This window comes from Lepisma saccharinum, chromosome 24 (assembly GCF_977018435.1).
Source record: "Lepisma saccharinum chromosome 24, izLepSacc3.1, whole genome shotgun sequence".
NCBI lineage: Eukaryota > Metazoa > Arthropoda > Insecta > Zygentoma > Lepismatidae > Lepisma > Lepisma saccharinum.
The window spans coordinates 46,327,469-46,348,314 of record NC_139252.1 but is presented as its reverse complement, the minus strand read 5'-3'; the positions used below and the strand labels follow the sequence as shown (position 1 = coordinate 46,348,314).

The 20,846-nt window shown below is 36.2% G+C and overlaps 1 protein-coding gene across 2 annotated transcripts in view; it reads right to left on the bottom strand.

Annotated features, from left to right (window-relative positions):
- ema (C-type lectin domain containing ema) overlaps window positions 1-20,449 on the bottom strand; it is a 67,247-nt gene extending 46,798 nt beyond the window's left edge. For both annotated transcript variants that reach the window (XM_083110218.1, XM_083110219.1), the window contains exons 1-6: window positions 20,080-20,449; window positions 12,963-13,091; window positions 8,140-8,273; window positions 6,291-6,439; window positions 5,060-5,289; window positions 4,008-4,197 (exon numbers count right to left, since the gene is read on the bottom strand). In XM_083110218.1, the coding sequence (XP_082966344.1) occupies window positions 4,008-4,197; window positions 5,060-5,289; window positions 6,291-6,439; window positions 8,140-8,273; window positions 12,963-13,091; window positions 20,080-20,153 (906 nt within the window). In that variant the 5' untranslated portion in view covers window positions 20,154-20,449. The remainder of the gene's footprint in view (window positions 1-4,007; window positions 4,198-5,059; window positions 5,290-6,290; window positions 6,440-8,139; window positions 8,274-12,962; window positions 13,092-20,079) is intronic.
- Between the last annotated feature and the right edge of the window lie 397 nt (window positions 20,450-20,846).

Genomic DNA, 20,846 nt, shown 5'->3' with positions numbered 1-20,846 from the left:
TAAGGATAAGATCTACGTTAGGAATAAGGATATTAAATTAGGCACCTGGAATGTTCTGAGCCTTTACCGGCCTGGGGCATTTCAGTGTACAGTTAATGAGATAGTGAAGTATAAATTAGATGTAGTAGCTGTCCAGGAAGTTAGGTGGCCAGGAGAAGGGAATTGTAAAACTAAAAATTATACTTTTTTCTATGGTGGTACTGAAAATCATAATTTTGGAACAGGCTTTTTCATAAATAATAGAATTATCTCGGCTCTTAAAACAATAGAATTTATTAATGATAGGATATCATATGCAGTTTTACAAGGTAGGTGGTGTAAAATTATTTTAATAAACATACATGCACCAACGGAAGATAAAGATGATAATACTAAAGATGATTTTTATACAGAGTTAGAACAGGTCTTTGATAAATTTTCTCTGTATGATATGAAAATTCTGTTAGGTGACTGTAATGCACAGATTGGCAAAGAAGAGACATTTAAACCCACGATTGGTAAAGAAAGTCTTCATGAATTAAGTAATGATAATGGTATAAGATTGATTACTTTTGCAACCTCAAAGAATTTAATTGTGAAAAGTACCACTTTTAAACATAAAGATATCCATAAATATACCTGGTCTTCTCCAGATGGTAAAACTCATAATCAGATAGACCATATTCTCATTGATAAGAGAAGGCATACTAGTATAATTGACGTTCGTACACATAGAGGTGCTGACTGTGCCAGTGACCATTATTTAGTAATTGCTAAATTAAGAGAAAGACTCTCAGTGATAAATCATAAGCAACAAAATCTAAAAGTTATAAAATTTAATACAGGAAAGTTTGCTGATGAAAGAATTAAGAAAGATTACCAAATTAAACTGTCAAATAGATTTGAGGTTTTGCAGGATTTAAATGATGATGAAAATATAAATGAAACAGACGTAAATAAGAATTGGGAGCACATACGTAATGCAATAGAATCAGCAGCTAAAGAAACTATAGGATACCATAAACCAAGAAAAAGTAAGCCATGGTTTGATAATGAATGTCATAATCTAATAGAAATAAGAAATCAGGCTAGACTTAGGTGGTTAAATAACTCGGATGATACAAATCTAAGCAATTATAATAGAATAAAGCGAGAAGTTAACCGCACGTTTAGAAGTAAAAAAAGAGATTACTTGAAAAGCAAAATTAACGAAATTGAAACAAACAGCAAAAATAAAAATATCAGAGATTTATATAAAGGTGTAAATGAATTTAGAAAGGGGTGGCAACCTAAAGTAAACTTGATAAAAGATAAAGACGGTGATTTTCTAGCTGACCCAAGCGATATTCTAAATAGATGGAAGAACTACTTTAATGACCTTTTAAATGTCCATGTAGGAGATAAATCAGAAGTAAATGAAGTCCACACAGCAGAACCTTTAGTTCCAGAACCTAACTTGACTGAAGTTAAAGATGCTATTAAAAGGCTTAAGAATAACAAAGCACCTGGGATTGATTTAATACCAGCTGAGTTAATTAAATATGGTGGAAATTCATTAATATGTCAAATTCATAAATTAATTTGTTTAATATGGAATAAAGAAGAAATCCCTCAACAGTGGAAAGAATCCATAATTGTTCCTGTGTTTAAAAAAGGTGATAAAATGAACTGCAATAATTACCGTGGAATTTCTCTACTCTCAACAACATACAAAATATTGTCTAACATTCTTTTAACAAGACTAACCCCATATGCTAATGAAATTATAGGTGATTATCAATGTGGATTTAAACGTAACAGATCAACTACAGATCAAATTTTTCACATCAGACAGACACTTGAAAAAAAGTGGGAATATAATCAAAATGTCCATCAGCTATTCATTGATTTCAAAAAAGCATATGATTCGGTCAAAAGAGATAAATTATATAATATATTAGTAGAGTTTGGAATACCTAAGAAGCTTGTTAGTATGATAAAAATATGCACCAGTGAAACAGAAAGTAAAATTCGTGTGGGTAATAATATGTCTGACAAATTTATAATTCATGATGGGTTAAAACAAGGAGATGCATTATCTCCATTGCTCTTTAATTTTGCCTTAGAATATGCTGTTCGGAAGGTAAAAGAAACTAAAGAAGGACTAAAATTAAATGGTGTGACTCAGTTGTTAGCATATGCAGATGATGTAGACTTACTGGGGGATGATATAAATACGATTAAGAATAATGCTAAAATATTTTTCAAAACTGCTAAAGAGATAGGTTTGGAAGTTAACAAAGAGAAAACTAAATATATGCTTACAGGCCGAAACCAAGTGTTAGGTAATAATCAAAATCTAATTATTGATAACAACTCGTTTGAACCAGTTTCCAAATTCAAATACTTAGGAGTAATATTAACAAATGAAAATTATATTAAAGAGGAAATAAAAAGTAGGCTTAATTCAGGAAATGCATGTTACTTCTCTCTTCATAAACTTTTGTCTTCTCGTTTAATATCTAAGAAACTAAAAGTTAAAATATACAAAACAGTAATTTTGCCTGTAGTATTATACGGGTGTGAAACTTGGTCCCTTACATTAAAAGAGGAACATAAATTGAGAGTATTTGAAAATAAGATTCTTAGGAAAATATTTGGACCTAAAAGGGATGAGGAGACAGGTGAGTGGAGAAGGTTACATAATTTAGAACTACATAATTTGTATTCATGTCCAGATATTATTAGAATAATTAAATCAAGAAGACTTAGGTGGGCAGGCCATGTGGCACGAATGGGAGAGGAAAGAGGAGTTTACAGGATTCTTGTTGGGAAACCAGATGGTAAGAGACCTGTAGGAAGGCCAAGACGAAGATGGAGGGACAACGTTGAGATGGACCTAAAGGAAATCGGTAGGGATGGAAAAGAGTATATAGATCTTGCTCAAGATAGGGACAGATGGAAGGCCTGTGTTGCTGCAGCCATGAACCTTCGGGTTTAAGAAGGCTAGAGAGTTAGTTAGTTAGTTATACACATGTTCTCTTGTTTGTCAGGTTTGTATTTCACTGTACGGATTTTCTACAAATCCTTTATCAAATCTACACTATCCAGATATTTGAATTATCCAGATATTCAGGTATTCCATTGCATCCAAAACTGATATTGGATAATTTGAAATCTGGATATTAGTTATTCAGACTTTGTGGCTACCTCTATTCAGCACGATGAACCTCCAGTCATCATTGTAGGTTTCTAATTATGCTACTCATAGCTCCCCAAATTCGTCACACCGGTCCCATACACAGGCCAAAATCTCAGGAGAAAAGTGGTTACGCTCCCCACCCCCACCCCCCTCACCAGGAGACTCAAGCCAGAGCGCATCCTGTAGTCGGAGCCCAAAGCCTGATGCCTTAGACAACACGCGAACGGTGCAGGATGTACTAGACAAGTACATTGAATTGTGTCCTCTGTGCAGGGCAAGCAAGCAAGCAAGCAAAAATTTGTAGGTTGATCAATCTTTTACAGGATAAGGATAGGTTGCTGATGCAATAAACCTTTCGGTTTACGAGTACCATATGGACCAACATTTCTTTTGGAGTCCATAACATTTTCACTGCCACCATTATCTACCTACGTAGTCTATAAATAATGAATTAATTGTACACTTAGTGCTCTTTGAAATTTCATCTCCTTAGTAACAAAAGTATAAATAGCACAGGATATATTTATAAATTTGAAAGTAACATTAATGGATTTTAACTTGTTATTAGATTGATTTTTTTCCCCAATTTTCTTCAATGCTGATTTATATTTTTCTTCTTCTTTTGTGTTTCTTTCTTGATGCATTTAGCTGGCTGTGACAATGAAGATGAATGATAGATAGTTAACTGAAATTGATAATGGGACACTCACACAGGAATGTCAATGCCCATGGTGGAACTCAAACACACAACTTTTGCCTATACCGATGCTTGAAAATTGCAACAAATTCATCAAAATTCAGATGAATATAAATATTCCATATCAAAGCAGTAGAGAAAGACTCTCACCTCCAATTGAGAATGCCTCCTCCGTTTAGTCAGCGAATACACATAAAGAGGTATTAAGAGTTTGTTCAGCAAATGATCAGTGAGCACATCATTCAGGTCCCCAATCTCCAGGCAGAGAATGTCGTTCAGGTAGTGGAGATGATCTAGGTGTTCGGCCACAAGGTCTGCTAATCTGTTCTGGCTCTGGTGACTGTGGAAGAAATGCACAATATCCATTATGATTTTCAGAACTTGTTACAAAAATAAACACACATAAATGTTACTATACTGTAAACTGTCATTGCTGCAATTGTGGGATCTCAGGAAAAAGTCTAGAGGTGTAATATCAGGAGAATGTGGAGGCCATGATGTTGGACCACACCTCCAAGTATTTGGAGGAGAAATATCAAGCGACACCTTAAATCGACATGCATTAAGATTTAATTTCAGCAACAGAAACGAAAATGACAGATATCTTATTCCCTTGAGTTAAACATCAAAGATGCCGGTAAAAAGCAATTGTAGAGCCCGAATAACAGAAATGTAGAGTTTAGACTACGTACAACACACGATTGAATTTAAATTCTTAAAACAAAATATCATAGTAATTTAAATGTAATAGGTTTTTAAGATACAGTATTACAATATTATATACAATATTACTCAATATTTCGAGCTCGACTTCATGACCCACCAAAATGCCCCCTCGGGACCAAGCAGTGGGTCGCACCCTATAAGTAGAGAAAGGATGCTCTAGACTTTTTTTTTCTGTGGGATACACGAAGGACAAAGCATACAGTACACCAGCTCCAGATATTAACACACTGAAGTGTGTGGAGCAAGCAAACGAAAAACAAGTCCTCTGTTCAAGTAATGATCGAGTGATTGATGTTTGTTATTTAGCATTGCTTTTCTGCCTCTTTTGGCTAATCGCGATGATGAGGATGAGTAATGATATAATGAAACTGATAAATGGACACTAACAAAGAACACCTATGCCAGGCTGGGATTCGAACCCAGGAACCTAATAGTCTGCCACGAAGGACAGCTAATAAATATAATAGCTTGCTTACTCTGCATCATTCCTCACACAGCAATCCAGCTCCAAGATATGGTTGCCTATAAACCACACAAGATTGGAGAAGTATGGGGCTGCAGTTTTGTCCCTGATAAACTTCAGCATGGATTTGTCATCCACCCTGTACACGTTCAACGTCAGCGTACGGACTGCGATCCTCACCATGCTTTCTGGGTGATTGAAGAATTTAATGGCCTCGGTGTATAGCGGAAAGTCATTTGTATGCTGGGACAAGAGAGCAAATATTACTTAATATATTCATAACGGCAACGATCACATGCATAAACATTATTTTACCATTGTATGGAACACATTTAACTTTCTTTTATGTGCATTTGTTAGGGAGGGAGATGTTATTCACAACTGTTTCTTTGCTTTTCCTATGCAAGAAGTAGACAACTGCCCAAATCTGATGCACTTTCATGACATTGTACAAAACATTTTTAGATATGTAATAGCTAGGGACACAAATTGATGGCAAATAAAAGATCAAGATTTTGGTACAAAAAAAGAGGCACATTTCGAGATCAAAAGCAGTATATAAAATGGCATTTTGGTGTTAAAATGGTAAATAAAACTCTAAAAAACTTCACTCATTACACAAAATAAACATTTTCCTTCTAATAGCACATTTATATAGTTATGAGAGTATTATTGTATTTGCCAGTGCATAAGATGCACTGGAAATAAGACTTGAGTACATTTTTTGGACACATTTTTGAGGAAAAAGCTTTATCACTTAATATTGCAATTAATGTGCAATATTTCAAATACAAAGTAATATTTAGGTCTACTTTCAAAAAATAACTAACCTAATCTAACTTGGAACTGGAAAAATTTCCAAAAATGGAGTTAATAAAAAACAGTACCAGACCTATTTTTATAGGTAAAAAGTGCATCTTGTATGCCGGCAAATATGGTAAGTTTATATCTGTGTAAAGTAGCCCATTTTTGCTTCTCAAATATTTACAGTAGAATTACTCAATTTTGCATGATTTGCATTTCACACAATAATTTAGACTTCAGAGAGTGTCGTGTCGGTTTATAAACTATAAATCTCGTATTTAAGAGTTAATTTCGCATTTTGCATCATTTCATGACAAAACATGTTAAGGAAGATGCACGTCATGCCTTTCAAAAAAATGAACATTACAGTGTGTTATTTCACATTTCGTCAATTGTCAAAAACAAAATGTGCGTGCCTCTACTCGTAGCCTATTACTTACCTCATTATAGAAGAAATGGATGGTATGAGTGTTGAGCTTGAGAGACAATGTCTTCAGAAAGGAAATATAATAAGCCATTACTTCCTCGTCAGAGAAATCAAACTTATGCACAATGATAGAGTTAACATGGTTGTTCGAGAGAAGGTAATCTATAGAAAAGAATAAACAATATATGTTGACTAAGAAAAAATACATAACACTCATACACTCTAATCATTAAAACCACATAAGAACTGCAGTACATTTAAGTCCTTTAAAATTATTCTGAATAGTTATAAATCAGAAATATTAAATTGCCCCCTTAACATACAAGCCTCTTGACATTTCAACACTAAACTGCATTAACTCTAGAGAGCTAACATGGAAAATCAGTAACGCTAAAGCTAAGGCGTAGTCACTTTGACAACCTTACTCTTTTGCTTTATAGGAAGAGTTTTATTGGCAATTACATTTGGCTAATAACAAAATTTGTTTCTGACAGCATTTGTAACAAACAAAATCATAGTTACATTCAAAACAGCAATTTGTTTGATGTTCTCCACATATTGCTTTGGAACAATGGCTGCAATACATTTTTGTCGCCCTCTTTTCCTTTGATTGTTATCACAGGTTATTCGAAAGTTTGATAGATGGATGCTGTGCCACGAGTTGTCTAAAGCAGCAAAACCACATTCTTTAGTTTTGTTTTGTACAACACCATCGTTTTTAACTTGTCGAAACAAAGAATAGATGTGGCAAATTTTGGTTACTTTGAAGCTAATGCTTCATCAGAATGACTATGCAGACAAAATAATATCAAATAATTTGTCAACTGGACAGCAATTCAACCCAGACAGTATTGCTCCCTCCACAGTTCAAGGCCAATTGAAAGTACTGAGGGTGCCAAGAGCATCGTGTGGTAAGAAAGGGTGGGGGATACCTTTTTGTATTTATGCGTCGTCAATCTGACGAAGCATTAACTTTCTAGGGTTAATTGATTATAAGGAAATACTGTATGGCTTAATAATACAAATTACGGGTGGGCCAATATGTAATTTTGGCCAATCCGATAAAGTACCAACACAAAATTTAACAATACCAATAACTGATCCGATATAAAATTCCAAATGGTCCTTGAAGAACCTAAATTGTTCATTGACTTCCTTAATAGTGTATGTTAGCATATGACTGCAATGCAAAGAAAGCAGCATATTTAGACATTTACTTTAAAAAAGTACAGAATGGAAATTATATGTTAATATCCATAAAAACTAAAACAAAATGGCAGAATATTGCACTAAATTATAAGATATTTATAGATATATCAGATTGGTAACTTTGCCGATACAGTGATATACCTACATTGGGCAATACCGGTAGAGTACTGATTAATTTGACCCATCATTAATATAAATTATCACACTAATTCTACTGACCAGCATATATGATTAAAATTGAACAATAGTTCTAATGCAGACGCAGAAGTTAGAAGACAATACAGATGCTGAAATGGAACAGACCAAGAGATTTGCAAACTTTTTAAACAGAAGTGTGCGATCTCTTTTTAAAATTGGAACTAAAAGAATCCCCAAGCAACCCAAAATTTCATCAAACTAGCAATTAATTAATTTTTAGAAAATATTCATAATGAGAATCTAATAAACAAAAAAATTGACTATCTTCATTAAGACTTCTGCTGGAAATTTAAAAAAATTCTATTATTTACAGATGTCTATTAGGACAATTGACTTTTGGGAGTAATGTCATTACAAAAAACTCTCAGCCATTTAAAAAGGTAAGAGGTTATACATAAAAATTCATGCAGGATGAATTATGGTTATTTGTTGCCTGCATCTTACTCTGAACTTACACAGTGATGTTTCGTTGCGGATGTTTTCAAACAGAATGTTCAGAGTCTGTAGAAGCTGCACACAAACATAGCTACCACATTTCTGTTTCATGATCTTCAAGAAGAAAGACAGCATATTCTTCTCCAGGAAGAAACTGGAAAGAAAGAGAAGAAAATTACTCTAGGAATGACAAAAGGAGCAATTACTGAACTATGTGAGTCTTTTGAATCAATCGTTCATAACATTTAAGGCGTGGCTCACACCATGTGCCAAGGTGAGTACCCTTTCTTCAGTCATTTATTGTATGCCCCTCAAGATACCAAACTTATCGACAGAGTGGCTACTACAGTAGTCCAGTACTATCACAAAACTCAAGTGTAATTTTACAAAAAATGTGTGTTAAAATAGAAACAGTGGAGGTACAGTCCTTGATTTCTTATAATGTACTTAGTTCCCTCTCTGAGGTAAAACCACAGCCTAGTATAAACCGATAAACAGGCTGGTTTGGAGTTGCCTAGGGTAATCAACTTTCAGCCATGAACTTAAGGGAGATTTCTAACTTCCGGCATTGAATTTATGGGAGATTTAGTTTTTAGCAGCATGGCATCACTTCAGCAAATGTTTATAGAATGGATATTATACAAAAGGATAAATTTACATTTTTCTTAGTGCTCATGTATTTGTCTACTGCTGCAGCAAAACTAACAGTTGGGCTGAAAAGTTCGTAGGCTAATATAGTAAAAAATATTTTTTTGACAAAATTCGATTTTATTATTCAATATAGTTGCCTTCGAGGGCGATACAACGATTATAGCGGTCATACAATTTTTCGATGCCATTTTTATAGTACGATTTCTCTTTAGCCTCAAAATAGGCCTCAGTTTCGGCGATTACCTCTTCATCAGTGCTAAATTTCTTTCCAGCGAGCATTCTTTTAAGGTCTGCAAACAGGAAAAAGTCACTGGGGGCCAGATCTGGAGAATATGGTGGATGGGGAAGCAATTCGTAGTCTAATTCATATAATTTTGCCATCCTTTTCATTGATTTGTGACACGGTGCATTGTCTTGATGAAACAGCACTTTTTTCTTCTTCAAATGGGGCCGTTTTTTCGTGATTTCATCCTTTAAACGCTCCAACAACGCTATGTAATAATCGCTGTTGATGGTCTGGCCCTTTTTGAGGTAATCGATGAATATAATACCATGCGCATCCCAGAATACTGATGCCATAACCTTGCCAGCCGACTGTTGCGTCTTTCCACGCTTTGGATTCGGTTCATCACGTGCAGTCCACTCGGCTGACTGTCGATTGGACTCTGGAGTGTAGTTATGGAGCCATGTTTCATCCATTGTAATATATCGACGGAAAAATTCGTGTTTATTACGGTTGAATATCGCTAAACTTTGCTCCGAATCGTCAAAACGTTGTTGCTTTTGATCGATTGTGAGCACGCGCGGCACCCATTTTGCACACAGCTTTCGCATGTTCAAATATTCATGCACAATATGTCCAACACGTTCCTTTGATATTTTTAAAGTCTCAGCTATCTCGATCAACTTCACTTTACGATCATTTAAAATTATTTTGTGGACTTTTTTGATGTTTTCGTCGGTAACAGCCTCTTTGGGGCGTCCACTGCGTGCATCGTCTTCGATGCTCATTTCGCCTCGTTTAAATTTAGCAAACCACTTCTCAACGGTTGATTTTCCTGGTGCAGAGTCTGAATAATGTTTATCAAGCCAAGCCTTGGCTTCAACAGTATTTTTTTCGCCAAAAAGCAATGCTTTATTAACACACGAAATTCTTTTTTATCCATTTTTTCACAATAACAAAAGCTGCTTCACTCACAATGCTATATCTCATGAACTAATTATCCGGCAGCTGTGAAATTTATACCTTTTGAAGGTTAGTACTAAGTAAAAATCACATGGTTTTAATTCTAGTAACGCCATCTATGAGTCAGCCTACGAACTTTTCAGCCCAACTGTTATGCATCAATCAACTACTGCAAGATATGATGTTACTTCTGCCCACCAGGTTTTATTATTATTATTATATGTGCAAGATCTTGCAGTCGACTTGAAGTTTTGTATGGCTCGTCGAACTCAGAATGAGTTGAAATTTTGTGATCTTGGTTGTTAAGGAAAAATTCAGGATGATTCACAAAAATTAGCTCTAATACAGGAAAGTTGGTCACCCTAGTCTTGTCACTCTTGTCCTTTTTCACTTGAGTCTTTTTCATGGGTTTCAAAAGGTTCAGTCTAATTCTTTCCGGCATTTATAATGCATGAAATACGAGTGCCAATAACATCTCAATAATTGAAGGAAACTTTAGCATCTCCTGATGTCTTTTGTATATCTTTAACTATCCCATTAATTATATCATTTTTATTGTTTTGGCTCACTTTTTAAATGTATCTTTTATTTATCATCCTTCCCCCATAAACATGCTGCTGAGAGCCGACAAGAGGAAGAAGACGTTGCAGTACTTTTGAGTGTCAACTGCAGCATGCCAGCAGGAAGAGGGATGGGATAAGGATGCTTATCCATGGCACACAGAGTATATTGAAACAATGAACAGACTGTAATTTACACAGTACGTCCAGAAAGTACGTTCAGTTTGCAATTTGTGCCGTATCAGTGCTGCGATCACAAGAGTGTACAGGCGCTCCAAGTTCTTTGATGACGAATTGTTGGAGGAAAGATAGTAGTGCAGACGCTTTGAAGTTGGTTGTGATAATGTTCAAGAAAACAGAGATGCCCACCGATTGTGGTCTGTGATCCGATATTTGAATGCACGGGATGTGTCAGCAGCTGAAATCCACCATCAGATTGGTGAGATTTATGGGGAACAGATCATGAGTGCCTCAATTGTATGCAGATGGGCACGACTGGTTAACGAAGGGCGGAACAACATGCACAATGAGGAACGCAGTGAGTGATCATCTGTGGTGGCAGACAAATTTGAATTAGAATTTAAAATTTTGGGTGCATCAGCACTTAGGCTATTTTGCACCCATCACATTATACAGGGTCCAGCCCATTACCATATCCAAAATAGCATTATTGCAATATTAAAATTTTCTGACTTTCGTTAAAAACTGAGGCACACATAAGGACAAAAAACAGGACAACACACAGAATTATACTGGCCATAAGGCCAGAGTCTCGTTTGTCTGTAAAATGCAGTCCAGGGTGTACTAAGTGGAAGCGAGGTTGACAATTAGGTGTAGTACGTGGAACGTCACCCCTAACACCCCATGGTGGCTGACAACTTGGTCCATGCAGTAGAAGAGAAGATTACAGAGAACAGACAATTCACTCTGTCGGAACTTTCAGTGCATTTTACCACAATGCAGTCCAACATGCTGTTAGCACTTAGATATCATAACAGACGGCATTGTTCTACGATACGGGGATACAAAACGTGGTGTCTCGTTATGTCTGAACAGTGGTAGCAACAATGTTGAAAATTAGTCCAAGTGTGCAATAAAGGTTTTGGTTCCACTACATTTTGTGTTTTTTAAGTTGTGAAATGAAATTATTTTCTGCATGTCCCCTGTAAGTTGCTTCTGAGAATGGGTTTATTCATTTATCAATATGAGAATATCACAATGTGCAATCCAAATTGTAACAGCTTTCGGCACACTAAGGAATTGAATTAATTAGCAGAAAAAGTTGTCGAAATAGACGATTAACCATGGATATAACCTGAAATCTTGACATTACATACTGATTTGCTGACTGAGTAGCAACTGCTTATTATGCATCGCCTAATGGAAAACCAAATTACGAGGTTTTGGTCGTGAAATTTATTGATTGTATGGAAACTCTCAGTATTGTTACTCATCAACAGGAATGCTTATAGCATGGGGTGTATTTCATTTCTGGTTCATTGTGGGTGAAATGGCACCACTGCAAGAATATGCATTAGCTGACTGTTGTTCAAAACTAAATCAGCAATTCGAACATAATAAACTATTTGAAACGTTTCATAAAACAGCCATGTATAAGAGAGCAGTAACAAAGATTCTTGAAGATGGATAACATCCATAATCCTCCTGAAAGCAAAAGACACGGATTTAAGAAGCATTTACAGACGGTCCTATAAAATTAACCATCTTCTCCTTGTTGCATGAAGAACATTGTTTATCCCTAACCAGTTACCAGGATTGCTGACCTGATGTATCACACATGAGATCATGATTATTGATGATTGCAAGTCAATGGAAAAGGCAAGAGCTTACATACTGTTGAACATTCTCCATACTGCAATAGAAGCTCTTGCAAAAATATACTGCGGTAAGTTAGAAATTTTGCAATTTCCTGAATGTTACACAAAATAATTTTAAGATCTCTCTTACAATTTACACATGTCTTCCACAACTGATGTCAGATTTGATTGTTGATTGATTGATTTGGTGCTTTACTTTGCTTTTTTTCAACTTCTAGCTAAGCGCGAAGATGAGGATGTGTGAAGATATGATGAATTGATGAAGGAACACTCACAAAGAACACCCCAGCCCAGGCTGGGATTCGAATCTGGGATGCAGTATTTTACAGTACAGTCACATTGTAACAATTCTATTGATTTAAAAAAGGTTTATATGGCCTCCCTGATGGTGCAGTGGTAGCGTAATCCCCTTGTAATCAAGGGGTCATGGGTTCGATACCCGGTGGAGGCACATCCCACATTAAACTGTAGGTCCAGTACCGATTAGCCTTACTGTGCATAAAGTAAACTTAAAAAACCAAATCAATCAATCTATCAATTAAAAAAAAATATTATTACAATGCAGAAGTGCACATGACAGTGCAATAGATTAACAAATCAGTACTTACTCAAACACGCTGCTGTCATTCTGATCTCCCCAAATCAGAATTTCTGCTATGGACCTAAGAGTCTCGACCAACAAACCTCGGTTGTTCTCTGAAACCACCTGATTCTTTGACAACACATTGTATAGGTATCTGTTCAATAAAACAATAAGAAAACACATAAGCACACCATTAAGATACATATTCTGTTTTATTTACTCATATTTCACAATGGTATCTTCAAGACAAAAAAAAGTAATTTGTAAGAGTTTTGCACAATGTCTTAAAACAATGAAACCTTTAAACAAAACTAGAAATCACAAGAAAGAATGAAAATTGATGCATATCATTTTTATTACTGATATTTAGAACATAATAAATTAACACATTTTCTCCCAGTATGTGGCAAATGTACTTTGCTTCAGTCATGGCGATTTTGTATTTAAAACAAAATACCTTTATAAAAAATATATATTTATTCTCTTGAAAGCTAAAAAAAAAATATGATTTATCACATTTCTACTTAAAATATACCATTATAGTTTTCATGTTGCAACTGCAATGTTGCTAATTTTAGATAATTTTTTTCTTGCTATGTATTCTCAATATTCAAGTTCTGTTGCCAATTAATTGGTCATCCACATATAATAAGAATTATACTCTAAACTCTTTGATCATCAACTCCATCCTTGCAATTTCATTCCTGCCCACAGCCTTTCTTCGATACTATTAACATAGTATCTTGTCTACCCACACCAGGTCTGGCACCCATATCGCCCTCACTTGTCCCTATCAGTAACGTGATGGACCTTCCATGCTGATGCAATGGTCATCATTATATCATTCTGCAAATGGTAACGGTTTCAATTGTTTTATGATATTTTTTTTTCAAATTCTCCTAGCAGGAAGACCAATTATCGTAGAATTTTGGCAATCATTGTCAAACAAAATTGGATCCTTCCTTAAAGTAAAGAGCTCTGTTTGGATTTAGAATAAAGTTATTTATGTGAAGAAAAAAAAAGTATTGTAGACTAGTGGGAATAAATGCAGAAGTAAATCGGAATCTTAGTAGAATGCATTTATATTGAACAAAATCTTTGCATTTATATTGAACAAAATCTTAAGTAATCGATAAAACTCCGCAGTATGTGTTAACAGAAGTAAATCGAAATAAAACAAAATGAACTTGGGCCAAAGGCTGTTTTCACAGCATAAGACCATATCAATTCATGATATGTTCAGAGATATTGCCTCATATTTTAAGTCAGTTTGATGTAGTTTGAAGATCTTCACAGTAATTCCAGGCGGACCTTTTGTCAGCAATGGACAACATGAGACATCTAAAAGTCACTCTGTAAAACCTATGTGAAGATGATGCATGGTACGAAAGAAACCATATTCACAAACATTATTGAAATATGGGAACGACTTAAGATGACCGGACCCCTTTCCGATTTTCTTCATATTTGGCATACTCACTAATTGAGACCTCGTAATCATAAATCTGAAGTTAAAACTTGTCAGAAACGTCTAGAAATTACAAAATCAGCGAAAATAAGGCATGTTAGGAAACAGTCGATTTTCGCGAAATTTTTTGATTCACAAGGAAATATATATATTCCTGATACTACCACAACACCAAACTTTAACTATGTTTGCCTAACCTAACCACACACCAATGGTTCGTGGGGCTAGCGTCAATGGTTCGCAATTATTTTGCAATTTCTAGATCCTGATACTACCACAACACCAAATTTTAAATATGTTTGCCTAACCTAAACGAAACTAACCTAACCACACGTCAATGGTTCGTGGGGCTAGCACCAATGGTTCACAATTATTTTGCAATTTTTAGAAGTTTCCGACAAATGTCAACTTCAGATTCGTCATTAGCAGGCCTCAATTAGTAAGTATGTCAAATATGAAGAAAATCGGAGAGGGGTCCGGTCATCTTAAGTCATACCGAAATATGTAACAACTTGGGCATAGAAATTCCATTTCAAAAGAAAAGTGTTTCAATGACTAGGTGATATGTGGCAAAATGAAGTCCAGTAAAAATCAAAAGATGAAGAGTTTAAAGTACAAACCCTTTACTCCCCAATCAGAGACATCGAATCTGGTGAATGCTGTAAAGTAAAAAGTAAAGTGCTCCCCAGTGTTTTGTACCACGCCATGAAGGCGTACAGGGGGGTGGCGTTAGGGCTAGGGTTGCCAGGTCGCTATAAGGGAAAAGTAGGACATAAGGTCCCAAAATGTAGGACTTAAGTCCAAATGTAGGACACAACATTCGCAATAAATAAAACATATTTCTATAGAGCACGTTAAAAAGTAATTTAAAAAATGACACTTTTCAGCTTTAAAAAAAAACAATTCTTAACGAGTTCTTAAACGAAAATTTCAAAACCCGTAATCATACTAAACAATGCACCTCTTACTACATGTTTTACCTAGTACTCTCCGAGGAGCCAATTTTTCTCAAAATTTTACATTTAGTCAAAATATATTTATGAAAGACAGGACAGTCAAACTCTATGAAATTATAGGGACCAGTACCAAACTTTTTACAGACTTTATGAAAAAAATATTTCTCTCGTGAATCCGTTTGATGACGAATTGTTGGAGGAAAGATAGTAGTGCAGATGCTTTGAAGTTGGTTGTGATCCGATATTTGAATGCACGGGATGTGTCAGCAGCTGAAATCCACCATCAGATTGGTGAGATTTATGGGGAACAGATCATGAGTGCCTCAATTGTATGGAGATGGGCACGAGTGGTTAACGAAGGGTGGAACAACGTGCACAATGAGGAACGCAGTGTGTGACCATCTGTGGTGGCTGACAAATTTGAAGTAGAAAAAAATTTTGGGTGAGTCAGCACTTAGGCTATTTTGCACCAGTCACATTATACGGGATCCAGCCCATTACCATATCCAAACTAGCATTATTGCAATATTAAAATTTTCTGACTTTCGTTAAAAACTGAGGCTGCTAAGGGGCACTCAGCACACATAAGGACAAAAAAACAGGACAACACACAGAATTATACTGGCCATAAGGTCAGTGTCTCGTTTGTCTGAACTCTTTTTTAATTATAGGGACCAGTACCAAACTTTTTACAGACTTTATGAAAAAAAAAAATTCTCTCGTGAATCCGTTGTGCTGATGGTAATGAAATTAGTCTTTGAACATTTGCATTAAGACCTGTAATGGCAAACAAATACTCAGCAATTACTGTAATTTGAAATGGTTGCAGAAGTTCCATCCAGGGTAGTTTTTAGTTCAAAAACAGGGCTTCTACCAAAATAACAAATCCAAAACTATTGACTTTTTCAGGACTTTTCTTGGCCCCTTTTCGTTCCTCTTAACCTATAAAAGGTTAATTAATAAATAATCATTCGACCCCTACCTTGAGTAAAGATGGAAAATGTCTATTTAATGAAAAATCTCTACCAAAAGCCAGTTACGATGAAAACTCGACTCTATTTAACAAGCAAATTAGATCTGTTTATGCATTTGGCAGACTTGCGGGGCTCTGGCGCCTGGCCTCACAACCAGTATAATTTTATGTGGGACTTATGTTGGTCATCCCTGTATGTTTGTGATTGACCGTACATCCATCTTATCTTACCACTGTTCATCCTCATCTTCGCGATTAGCAAAACGAGCAGAAAAGTGAAGTAAAATAAACTAAATCAACCAATCAGTCTTGACAACAAGAATAATTTCTTGACTTTTATTGACATTTTGACCTACTTGTTGATTTATTTCATTTTTGTTGACTTTCCTGACTGGTAGACACCCTGAATAACTTTGTTCTCTATAGCCCCTGCTTTACAATCACAATATTTAATAAGAATGGAATACCTTGTTCCATCAGTGTAAACCCCAAAGCAAGAAATTGCGCTCAGACATTGAACAGTAACATCATCAGGATATGGCCCCAAAACTTTGTTCATTGATTGCTTCAGTTTCCCCCGTTTGTTCTCTAGCAGGACAAGCTTGTATCTTCTTTTTGGGCAATGACTGAATCAAAATAAATTTCACTATTGAGTTTTGGAGCGTAGTCCATAGACTTGTAACTAGCATGGATTCTCCTTGTTCAATTGAAACACGTATTTTCCTAATTACTATTATGTGACGCTCAAAATGTAGGACATTTATGATATTTTTCAAATTCCTCCGGACGCCGGACAAAAGGACATGTCCGGGAAAAACCGGACGTCTGGTAACCCTAGTTAGGGCCGAGCTGGGGTGATGTGGTCAGCACTATGCCCCTGGCTGTCTTTACCCCCCCCCCCCCAAGTTTCCTCCAGATACCCACTTCATACGACGCTAGGTGGGTGCCGGAGCCACTTGAACAGGTTGAAAAAGTCCCTGTTCTCCCCCACCGGGGATCAAACCCGGGTCTCTCGCATGATAGTCAGACACCCTAATGACCAATCTACCACGGCTTCACTGCACTGGTGAATGCAGTTGGCAGGCTTTTTACATTGGAACCTAATCAACAAGATTTCACGTTTATTTCTGTTTAGTTTAGTGTGTCCATGGGCATCTGGAAAGAGAGGGGGTGCATGGCTTCCCCAGCAAATTGGATGTAACCATAAACTAATATGTTACACATACGTACTTCATTTCAGTTACAGTAATTTATGTTCATTATTGGAAGTGTGTTGCAGGAATGTAATAAATTCAATGTGTCTTTTTGATGGGCCAACATTATTATTGGGGGGGGGGGGAATATGCCCCTCCCTGGAAAAAATCCTGCAGAAGTCCATGAGTGTGTCTGAGATTGAGCTATATGCGTAAGTCTGAAGGTAAAATTTAAGTATTCCCGAAATGCATTTCTTCAATTTTACAGGAGAACGTACTTACCGAACTGACTTTCCGTACACTTTTGAAAGGTCGTAGAAGTGTTTCTTTACCATCGCTTAATTTATATCACCGGTAAATCATGTATTTTAGAAGATTAATGCCTCTCCGATGAACCAAAGCTGTTGCCTCTATGTCCTTCTACTACGTGAACCAAATGCTGCGTGCGCTCGATGATGTAACCTCTGGTCAGTGTTTCCAGCCACCCCATTTTTTTTTGCAAGAACATGACAATTTTGAGAATAACAATTTTAACTATGTTTGCCTAACATAACTGAACCTAACCTTGCCGTGCATGGTTCGTGGTGCTATTTATGAATGGTTCATGGGGCTATTTATTAATAAAAGGTAAAGTGCTCCCCTGTGCTCAGCACCACGCCATGAGGGCGTATAGGGGGTGTGGGGGTAATGCCCCACACTTTCTTGATCCGGTCATGAGTGGGGGTGATGTGATCAGCATCACACCCCTGACCGCCTTTACCCCCCAGAGTTTCCCCCAGGTATCGATGTCATTCGACGCTGGGTGGGCGCCGGGGCCCCTTCCAACGTTAGAAAAGTTCCCGGATTTGAACCGGCCGGGGATCGAACCCGGGACCTTGAGCATGGTAGTCAGACACGTTACCGACTGAGCCACCGTGGCTATTTATTAATGTTTTTAACAATTTTGAAAACGACAATTTTAACTGTTTGCCTAACCTAACCTTGCCGTGCATGGTTCGTGGGGCTATTTATAAATGGTTCATGGGGCTATCCGTGAATGGTTCGTGGTGCTATCCATGCATGGTTCATGGGGCTATTTATGAATGGTTCGTGGGGTTTTCGAACCTGGAAAGAAATACAAAATCAGTAACACGAAAGTAGGTATTTTTCGATGAAGAAGGTTGCAACACTGCATAAGCATGGATCATCGACAACGCTAGTCAAGATCTCTCCGCCATATTGCATGTAACACAAGCGAAAACGAACAAACAAGAATTACTCGATATGTCGAAAATTGAGATTATTTGCGTGAAAAAAACGAAATGGCACCTTTAAGAATCCTTAGGAATGCAGAATATAGTGAAAACACATTAAACTAGTTTATTTCCGAATGATTTACATTTGTACTTACCTTATATGCATAGCGGAAAATTTTTCAACTTGGGATTATCTTATTTTCACTGAAAAAAAAATAATTTTTCACATTACAAGTATTTATTGGTCGTTGCTAATTCGCTTTCGTTACACACAATATGGTGGGCAAATCTTGACTCACGTTGTCTATCGTCAGCTGATATGCAGTGTTTCCAAATTTATGAACCGAAAAATGCCGCACAAACTATTCACAAAAGGTTTTTAAGCGAAAATTGATCCACAAACAATTCACGGAAGGATAGGTTAGGCAAACAGAAAATTAAAATAGGAAAAAAACCTCCCACACGTCATCTTGTAAAACTGCCGCGTGGTTGCTACACTAACACTTATTAACCGAAAAATTATGGTTTTTAGGCTAACATTGATCCACAAACCATTCACGGAAGGTTAGGTTAGGCAAACATAGAAAATTAAATTGAAAAAAAAACCCACTCACACGTCATCTTGTAAAACTACCGCATGATTTTACACTGACAGGGGGTTAGATATTCGAAGGCACGGAACATTTGATTCACGTAGTCGATGGCAATGGTTGCACAAGCTATCGTGCACCTGAGATACATTAATGTCGAAAATGACATTATTTACCGGCCGAATAAGTTGCACAAATGGGAAAAAACACTATTCCCAGCTTCCAAAAGTCAACAACTCAATTCCGTAAGCACTTTCCCGTCATTTCTCCTGTAAATTTGAAGAAATCTGTTTTCACTATATCTGTTACCCAGAATACGTAAGTACCAATGTGAAAAAGAAGAAAATAAAGGAATTTCAGACGTTTCGGGGATACTTAACATTTAATGACCTTGAATCTTGTTTTGTATACACGCCCCCTGTATTATATACCCATCAATACAAAAAAAACAATGAGATGGAATTATTTTTCTCTTTCCCCGACTGAACTCTAGTCAAAGCTCTTGAACCCCCCCTAATCAGAGGGCTTGCGCACGTCTGTGTCATGATGTTGACAAAACAGATAAATGGGGCCAAACCTTTCATTCGAGTCGAATACAGTTATACAACACTTTCAGATAGCTATCAGGAAAAATATGATACAATACAAGTAATAGAAGTATGACTGCAAACTTTAAATTTTCTCTGCGCAAAAGGAAGCAAAAAAAATTATAATAATTGAAGCTTACTTCAAGTGTTCCAAGGAGTGTGGATTTTTGGGTTTCCACAGTGCACTTCCAAACCAACTTCTACTCCTGAACATTGCTATTTGAACTGTGTAGTCATGTTGTAGTTCAGAACCGAGATTTATTGAGAATTCACACCAGCTGCCTACCCCAGTTGAATATTAACTCTTCCTTGAAAAAAAAACTGTCATCAAAAGTAACTTTTGTGGCATGTCATTCAACTTCGAAAGCGTAATTCTATAATCAAAAATATGTCTGTAGCTATTCTCTGTCACTCTTAACAGTTTGTACAATTACAAGTAAATAAAAACCTTGAGTACAACTCTACATTACTGATATTTTCTGATGTTCACAGATTACTACAATCATTTTGATCAGCAGACCAAGACCAATTACATGTCTGCTTAATGTTTTGTATACAGCAGAATTGTTAAATGGTAGATTTTGAGCTTGCGAGTCGCATTCACATTACACGTTATTGTGTTATTACAATATTTTATTTTAAAATTGAAACTCTGTCCCGTGATCACCTACGTACGTATATATTTAATGTGACCAAAACAAAAACGACAGCAGAAAGTGCAAGGTGCGATCAGTGGTGCGGTGGACTTCATTTAGATAAACTTTTCTAGAATCAGATATTTTATCTTACTGTTCTTCTTTATAATTAATAACTTCGACCATTTACATTTTTCTAACAACATTAAACCGTATGGTGAAAATATACAAAGCAGGCATAAAATACTAAACGTGTTCACATTTGTTGTACA